This window comes from Bos grunniens, chromosome 4 (assembly GCF_055505025.1).
Source record: "Bos grunniens cultivar Pamir isolate PY7600 chromosome 4, Bosgru_T2T1.0, whole genome shotgun sequence".
NCBI classification, from domain to species: Eukaryota; Metazoa; Chordata; class Mammalia; order Artiodactyla; family Bovidae; genus Bos; species Bos grunniens.
Genome location: NC_141168.1, coordinates 21,401,284 through 21,409,943, shown reverse-complemented (window position 1 = coordinate 21,409,943; position 8,660 = coordinate 21,401,284). Strand labels below are relative to the sequence as shown.

At 51.6% G+C, this 8,660-nt stretch overlaps 1 protein-coding gene and 1 long non-coding RNA gene across 17 annotated transcripts in view; one reads left to right on the top strand and one right to left on the bottom strand.

Moving 5' to 3' along the window:
• Positions 1–3,667, bottom strand: part of CYREN (cell cycle regulator of NHEJ) — a 194,372-nt gene extending 190,705 nt beyond the window's left edge. For 9 of the 15 annotated variants that reach the window (XR_015162049.1, XR_015162051.1, XR_015162046.1 and 6 more), the window contains exons 1-3: positions 3,534–3,667; positions 1,865–2,124; positions 624–699 (exon numbers count right to left, since the gene is read on the bottom strand). Coding sequence is in view for 6 of the 15 variants with exons in the window: in XM_086395548.1 (XP_086251674.1) it covers positions 624–699; positions 1,865–1,998 (210 nt within the window). In the remaining 9 variants the exon portion in view is untranslated. Of the gene's footprint in view, positions 1–623; positions 1,802–1,864; positions 2,125–3,493 lie in introns of those variants that run through there. The other 6 variants (XR_015162052.1, XR_015162054.1, XR_015162053.1 and 3 more) reach the window with 2 other exon arrangements.
• A 2,853-nt stretch (positions 3,668–6,520) lies between these two features.
• Positions 6,521–8,358, top strand: LOC147373756 (uncharacterized). 2 transcript variants are annotated; one of them, XR_015162058.1, is made up of 2 exons: positions 6,521–6,638; positions 8,155–8,358. It is a non-coding gene; the product is annotated as an uncharacterized LOC147373756 (long non-coding RNA). The 2 variants fall into 2 exon arrangements; XR_015162057.1 differs by lacking the exon at positions 6,521–6,638 and adding an exon at positions 7,795–7,929.
• Positions 8,359–8,660: the final 302 nt, after the last annotated feature.

The following is an 8,660-nucleotide window of genomic DNA, read 5'->3' as shown; positions in this document are numbered from 1 at the left end:
GAGAACACGAGTGGTTCACGACTCCTGCCCGCCCCTCCACCCACCACCAGCAGAGAGCCGCCCAGACAGGGAGGGCCACCCTCCCTCACACGGCCACGGCCTCCCAGGTCTCCAGCCCCAAGGGCCCGGCGGGTGCACCCCTCCCCTGGAGCGGGCCCGGCTGCTAACAGGCAGAGTGCCTCTTTTATTAGCACAAACTCCCGCCAGGAGTCTCCAGTCATCAGAAAGGACACAGCTGGGCTTCCCTGGTGGGTCAGTGGTGAGAAGTCCACCTGTCAATGCAGGAGATACGGGTTTAATCCCTGGTCCGGGAAGACCCCACAAGCCTCGGGGCAACTCAGCCCATGTGCCACGACTACAGAAGCCTGTACGATCCAGGGCCCACACGCTACAATCACTGGGCCCAGGAACCACAACTCCTGAGCCCGTGCTGTGCCTGCTACAGAAGCCCATGGGAGCCCATGTGGGGCCCATGCTCCACAACAAGAGAAACCACCGCAATGAGAAACTCTCTCACCGCAACCAGAGAGCAGCCCCCGATCCCCGAGTAGCAGCGAAGACCCGGCACGGCCAAAATATATACATAAATAAAATTTACAAAAATAAAAGACAGTTGACTGTACCTCAATGAGGATCCCCAGAGCAACATCGACGACTTCGGCTTCATTCATGCAGTACACAGTCCTCATGGCAGGAAATCTGAGAGAAGAGCATGAAGTTAGAGACAGGCACGAATCACCAGCAGGAAAGAATGAGACCCAGAGTCGCATCCTGGGGCCTGTCTGCCAGGGCTGAGAGCAGTAGCTTCCCCAGGGCACTGCTGTGGCTTCTGCATCCTTGGAAATAGTGACTGGCACAGGGGTTCTTGGGGCAACCGTGGGGTTTCCCACCATCCATCAACTCCACTAAGAAATAGGATGAGATGGCTGGCTCCTGAGACACACACGCGCACGCGCACGCGCTCACGATACAAGAAGGTCCAATAAGCCAAGACACGTCTGAATGCCACCCCTCACCCCCATGAGTGAATACAATAAAGGAGGGCTTTCCCTGGTGGCTCAGTGGTAAAGAAACCTCTCACAATGCAGGAGACCTGGGTTCAATCCCTGGGTCGGGAAGATCCCCCGGAGGAAGGCATGGTAACCCACTCCAGTATTCTTGCCTGGAGAATCCCCATGGACAGAGGAGCCTGGCTACAGTCCACAGGTTCGCAATGAGCTGGACACGACTGAGCGACTAAGCACAGCACAGCAAAGATCAGAAAGCAAGGCTGGTCAATGAAGAAAACTTAGAAAGGAAAGAGAGAGGGACAGTAAGCACCTGAGACTACGGCCAGGAGAGGACAGAGGTACCCCCTCCCTGACAGCCTGGAGACCCCCACCAATATCACCATTCAACCAACCTCCCCCCCACGCCCCTAGTCTCTGATTTCCAGCCGGTCCGGCAACCTGCAGCTTGTCTGCCTGTCCCTGAAGATATATCCGCAGGAAGATGGGATCACTAGTCCACCTACCCCCTCATTGGATGGTCATAATTTCTGTGGCAAATGAAGATACTGACAATTTGGACAGTTGCTGTCTGAGAGCTTAGCTGGTGTGTGTTTAACTCAAGAGCTGGAGCCACCATCTGGGAGCTGATGCATGAGGGCCAGAGGGTGGAGACTCACTGACAGAGGCAGAAGCCAGTGCCAGCCTAGCAGGGCACAGCCACCTGCAGCCTGCACACCCCCTGAGAGCGGATGAGACGCCTGTGGACTGAAACACCCCCCTCACTGTTCCACCAACACTGGATGACTGGGCCCCAGCAACTGTGAGGCCTTCAATCCCTCCCCCGTCCTAATCCCCCAGGACAGAAGCTGCCCCACCTGGCTGCAGCCGCTGGCACCGTGGCTGGTGTCCTCTTGGGGGTCTTCACCTGCGGTGCCCTCTTTTCAGCCACCTGGGCTGTCATCCATGTGGGCAGCACCCTCTTTTTATTCTCAGACTTTAAGTCTTCCATCTCTTTAGTCTCCCATGAAGAGGAACCAGGGTCCAAGCTTAGTGACTTCAGGACAGCAAATCCCACTCTCTCATCACACACCAGGAACTGTAGGTCCGTTCGTCATCAACAATCCAGCTTTAATTCCTACAAAGAACAAAGTCCAGTGAATTCTAATAAATAAGAATATTCTGAGGCATCAGCCACAGTGACTGGTTAGGGCAGGCCAGAGGTGAGCAGGGCCAAGGAGACTCAGATGGATCATTCACAGGGCATGAAGAGGGAGGTGTGGAGTGGGCAGGCGATGGGGGTCATGGAGAAGCAGCCCTCCACTCAGGGCCCAGGGCCCCCACCAGCAGTGGGGCCCCATGCTCCCAGGAGCCTCTGCACTGAGCCCCTCAACACAGGAGGAAGGAAGGTGCCCCTCCTCCTCTCCACCGGAGATGCTCACTGTCCCCAGGGTGCCCAGACAATCCTACCCTTAAAACATCTCTCAATGCTCTCTTCCTCCCCTCCTCCCATCACAGATTTCTCCTTCCCTCTATCTAGGAGTGGTTATAAGAAACCCCAAGGCCATTTTGATTCACAGTGAGGTTTCACTGGCCAACACCCACTCCCTTAAATCCAAAGATACTTCTGTCCGGTCAGATTTCAGCCAGCAGTCGCGGAGGGTGGGGGTGGGGGGGTCAGATATCACTGTGCCTGAATGTGCAGAATCCAGACGCGAGGGCTTTGGGGGTCGGGGGCCAGTTCTCATCTAACCTGGCCTCTCCCCACCCACCCCCCCCCCGGCTGGATTCCGGCCCTGCCCCTCCTCCTGAAACTCAGCCCCGACCTGTGACTCAAAGGGTGCACATCTCTACCCGCCAGTGAGCAGTTAACCCTGAAAACAGCTCAGCGCGCACGTTCTGTGAAAATTCAAGAGGCAGTAATAGTCATTCCCACATCTAATGTTGTTGTTCAGTCGCTCAGTGTGGTCCGACTCTTTGTGACCCCATGGACTACAGCAGCCAAGCTTCCCTGTCCATCACCAACTCCCGGAGTTTGCTCAAACTCATGTCCATTGAGTCGGTGATGCCATCCAACCATCTCATCCTCTGTGTCCCCTTCTCTTCCTGCCCTCAATCTTTGCCACATCTAATGAGCAACGCTAACCACCCCGCACAAACACAGCTGTGGTGCTCAGTGAATATACTGATTTCACCATGAGATGGGTATTCTGAAACCCATTTTACAGACGAAGAACTGACATTTAGCAATTCGCACAAAGTCACAACAAAAAAGTTTGAAAAGGCCGCTCAGGACTGGCACCTGGGCCCTCCAGGCCCTGGCCCTCGGCCCCGCCGGCCGGGGGTGGGGGGGTGGGTGAGGGCCTGGGGCGGCCCCGCGGGCGCAGCGACCCGCCCGGAGCCCCCAGTTCTCGGCCTCCCTGCTCTCGGGGACCCCGCGCCGCTACGGGCGCGATGTGAGCGGGGCCGGCCCGCCAGAGGAGGGCGAGGGGCGACGCGCGACCCACCCGCCCGCGTTCCCGGTACTCCTCCGGCCGGGCTTCCTACCTCGGGGCCCGCGCGCCCTCCCTGGCTTCCGGGGAGGCCCCGGGAGGCGGATCCGGACGGTGGTAGGGAGCGGGGAGCCCCGCGGCCCGGCCCCAGCTCCCCTACGATCCCGCACTTCCGGCTCCCGGCCGCCCGCTGGCGTGGAGGACCCGGCGCGCCCCCTGCCGGCGGGCCGCGTGGTCTGCGCCCTCGTCGTTGGAGCAGGACTCGCCTGGTAAGGTGTGCGGGAGCACTCTGGCCTCCGCTGACCCGAGTCCTGACCAAGTCTCTCCTTGACCAAATTCAGAGGGGGATCTGAACCCTTCACAACAAGGCCCTGCCTTTTGGACTTCCGCGTGCATCTCCACATTGTCCATTTTTACCGAGAATACTGCTAATACTGGATTAGCTGGAGTCCGCCCACCCTCCACACCTGATTCTCATCCACCGCCATTCCCCCAGGTCATGTTTGATGACCCGGCCGCTTATGCAGAGTACATCATGAGAAACGCTGGGCTGGAGGAAGCACAAGCTGGAATCAAGATTGCTGGGAGAAATATCAATAACCTCAGATATGCAGATGACACCACCCTTATGGCAGAAAGTGAAGAGGAACTCAAAAGCCTCTTGATGAAAGTGAAAGTGGAGAGTGAAAAAGTTGGCTTAAAGCTCAACATTCAGAAAACGAAGATCATGGCATCTGGTCCCATCACTTCATGGGAAGTAGATGGGGAAACAGTGGAAGCAGTGTCAGACTTTATTTTGGGGGGGCTCCAAAATCACTGTAGATGGTGACTGCAGCCATGAAATTAAAAGACACTTACTCCTTGGAAGGAGAGTTATGACCAACCTAGATAGCATATTAAAAAGCAGAGATATTACTTGGCCAACAAAGGTCCGTCTAGTCAAGGCTATGGTTTTTCCAGTGGTCATGTATGGATGTAAGAGTTGGACTATAAAGAAAGCTGAGTGCCGAAGAATTGATGCTTTTGAACTGTGGTGCTGGAGAAGACTCTTGAGAGTCCCTTGAATTGCAAGGAGATCCAACCAATCCATCCTAAAGGAGACCAGTCCTGGGTGTTCATTGGAAGGACTGATGCTGAGGCTGAAACTCCAATACTTTGGCCACCTCATGCAAAGAGTTGACTCATTGGAAAAGACCCTGATGCTGGGAGCGATTGGGGGCAGGAGGAGAAGGGGATGACAGAGGATGAGATGGCTGGATGGCATCACTGACCCGATGCACGTGAGTTTGGGTGAACTCCAGGAGTTGGTGATGGACAGGGAGGCCTGGCGTGCTGCGATTCATGGGGTCGAAAAGAGTCGGACGCGACTGAGTGACTGAACTAACCCAGCAATAATCTTATTAGGTTGATGTAGCCAGAAGCCCACTTCACCCTGGTGTTTCCTCTTAGTGATTATCCACCCACTGAACCCCCCACCCAGCCACTTCCCTTGTACTGGGAGTTGAGTTCAACCTCTCCCCCACAGCAAAACCCTACCTAGTAGACCCTCTAATAGTTTCCTTACTGTTTGTTAACAAGGGTCGTGAATAATTTTAACAGTATTTTTTTTTTAACAGTTACCAAATGTGGCTCCATTTGAGGCTTGCTGGTTCAGCTCAGTAGTTCAGTTGTGTCTGACTCTTTGTGACCCCATGGACTGAAGCACACCAGGCCACCCTGCCCGCACCAACTCCTAGAGTTTACTCAAACTCATGGCCATTGAGTCGGTGATGCCATCCAACCATCTCATCCTCTGTCGTGCCCATCTCCTCCCGCCTTCAATCTTTCCCAGCACCAGGGTCTTTTCAAATCAGTCAGTTCTTCTCATCAGGTGGCCAAAGCATTGGAGTTTCAGCTTCAGTATCAGTCCTTTCAATGAATATTCAGGACTGATTTCCTTTACGATGGACTGGTTGGATCTCCTTGCAGTCCAAGGGACTCTCAAGAGTCTTCTCCAGCACCACAGTTCAAAAGCATCAATTCTTCGGCACTCAGCTTTCTTTATAGTCTAACTCTCACATCCATACGTGACTACTAGAAAAACCATAGCTTGGACTTGGACTTTGTTGGCAAAGTCATGTCTCTGCTTTTTAATATGCTGTCTAGGTTTGCCATAGCTTTTCTTCCAAGGAGCGAATGAAAATTTCATGGCTGCAGTCACCATCTGCAGTGATTTTGGAGCCCAAAAAATAAAGTCTATCATTGTTTCCCTATCTATTTGACATGAAGTGATGGGACAAGATGCCATGATCTTACTTTTCTGAATGTTGAGTCTTAAGCCAACTTTTTCAGTCATCTTTCACTTTCATCAAGAGGCTTTTTAGTTCTTCTTTGCTTTCTGCCATAAGGGTGGTGTCATCTGCATATCTGAGGTTATTGATATTTCTCCTGGCAATCTTGATCCCTGCTTGTGCTTCATCCAGCCCGGCATTTCTCATGATATACTCTGCAATTAAGTTAAATAAGCAAGGTGACAATATATAGCCTTGATGTACTCCTTTCCCGATTTGGAACCAGTCTGTTGTTCCATGTTCAGTTCTAACTTGTTTATTGACCTGCATACAGATGGCAGGTAAGGTGGTCTGGTATTCCCATCTCTTTCAGAATTTTCCAGTTTGTTGTGATCTACACAAAGGCTTTGGCATAATCAATAAAGCAGATGTTTTTCTGGAACTGTCTTGCTTTTTTGATGGTCCAACGAATGTTGGCAATTTGATCTCTGGTTCCTCTGCCTTTTCTAAATCCAGTTTTAACATCTGGAAGTTCTCGGTTCATGTAGTGTTGAAGCCTGGCTTGGAGAATTTTGAGTATTACTTTGCTAGCATATGAGATAAGTGCAATTGTGTGGTAGTTTGAACATTCTTTGGCATTGCCTTTCTTTGGGATTGGAATGAAAACTGACCTTTTCCGGTCCTGTGGCTTGCTGGTTGGACTTTGTTAAAGGGGCAATTCCCAGGCCCCTCCTTCCAACCAGAAATTAAGGAGAGGGGAGAGGGGTAGTTTCATTTTGGAAAGCTCTGATGGGGAAGGGCAGAGGGGGAAGAGGAGAAGTCCCAGAGAAACCAAGTTCAAGGCTCCCTGCTGGAGGCATGTACCCCCAGGTAGGGCGAGTGGTGGCAAGGTGAGTCCCTTGGGTGCAGGAAGAGAAATTAAAAACATTGTTTACATTTTTTATTTAGAAAGTAGGAATTACTAATAATTAATATTCAAATTGGTGACTGAGGTGTTCCCTCTGAGAACAGGGCTGCTCCATAAAGTTGCCCAGGTGTCTTCACTTTGCTTTCAACTTGATGCCGAGTGCTGCGGTTCACATGTGGAGTTAGCATCTAGTTTTACATAAAATCATACAGCTTGAAATAGCTTGAAAAGGCAGGCAAAAAAAGACCCCAAGTGGCAGACATGACTAAAAACACAAACATTTGTGTTTTTGAGGCAAAAGGATGATCAGAATCATCTACCCCCCAAATGTGAAATTATCAAGACACCCATTTGAAGTGTGACTTACAACAAATCATGTAATAATAGAATAATTACTTTCCATATACTAGAGGCACAGGATAGGGGAGTGTGATCCAGAGCTTGGAAAATCAGAGCCAGATCTTTCTTCTAACTGTGTGGTGACTTTGGTTTCTCCAAAGCACTTTCACCTCATAACTAGTCCTCAATCCTAGGTAGGTAGGCTGGTCCAGGAAACTTTCAGTCAGTCAAGGATTAAGGAGATAAATGAAGGATTTCAAATCACAAAAACAACCTGCTGGGCACTGGAGTCGTTTAGCTGTGGGTTGAACCTGGGCTCTGCCTCCAGCCTCTTCATGAGGCAGGACCTGCTTTTCTTCTGGTTCCCAAAGTTTCCAACATCACTCACCTCTAGTGACCTCACTGACCTCCACTCCCACAAGTTGTGAGCCAAGACAAGCCCAAGTCTAATCAGCAGAGACGCATCATTTTGTGAGTAAAGGAATGGGGAACACTTACTACCATGAGAACCTCTTCCTCTACCTTTCTCTCCTTAAAAACCTCTTCCCTTAGCCAGCTGAAAAATGTAGGCGGCCCATCTGCATAAAAACCTTTCTGTGCGAAGGCCCGAGCAGGGACCAGAAACCCAAGTGGAGGAATCTGAATGGGTGGGAGTCAGCTCCTGAAGCCGTCTGAATGCTGAGCTCAGGGGGCCTGAGGTCTTGGAGCAGGAGCAGGCAAGCGCAGGCAGGTCCTGAGGATAACAAGGAAAACGCACCTCACTGTTCTCACACAGCGCAGCCCAGAGCCGGGCCACAGCTGTGCTGGGTGTGCGGGGTCGGGGCACCGGGGCTGGACTGGCTTGATGGTTTTCATCTGGTTGGCCTTGCTCGCACCGGGGGAGGGACCTCCCTGTGGTTCCCGGGTAGGTGCCAAGCTGGTATCGTGAAGGAGAGGTAATTTAAGTTTCGACATGCTTTATTGGAGGATGAGACGTCACCTTGGGGGGAGGGGTTGGAGGGACAGGGAGGAACCCCAGGAAGAAGGCACGCTGACAGGCACTCAGGATGGGGTGGGGGTCGGAGAGAGACAGGCCAGGAGGGGCAGGGTGGCTCGCAGCACGCATTGTACTTGCTAATTTCAAAAGGTCCGAGGCTATTGTTTTCGTTTTGTGTTTTTAGGCAGCTTCAAAGTGATGTGGAACCCCCTGCCCCATCCCTCCTGGTGGAGCCTTGGTCACATCAGCTGTGAACAGAGCTCAAAACAAGAGGGAGATGGAGCATAAAGGAAATGAAAGAAGGGATAGCTTTTCAAGTGCTGTTTTTCTACAAACCTTAAAGACATTTTGGCAAGCTGTGGAGACCACATGTATGGAGAAAATGCCCACATGCCCTCAATGGGCATTAAGACAGAAACTTCAAGATGGAGAGAGGAAAAGTTTAAACCATGAATTCTCTCATGCAAATGAAACTCATGACCACTTTTTAAATGTCCCACAGAATCCCTGGGGGAGAGAAATAAGGTTGCTGCTTCAATGCAGAAGATAGGGAAAATTATAGGTGGAAAAGTCTTGGGTTTATTCATTTGAAGGAGGATTACCAGGTGGAAATGGGTAAAAATGTTTAGTAACTACTTATCGCTAAGTCTCTCATGTTTTCTCATAATTGAGCCTCCCTGCTTTCTTCCC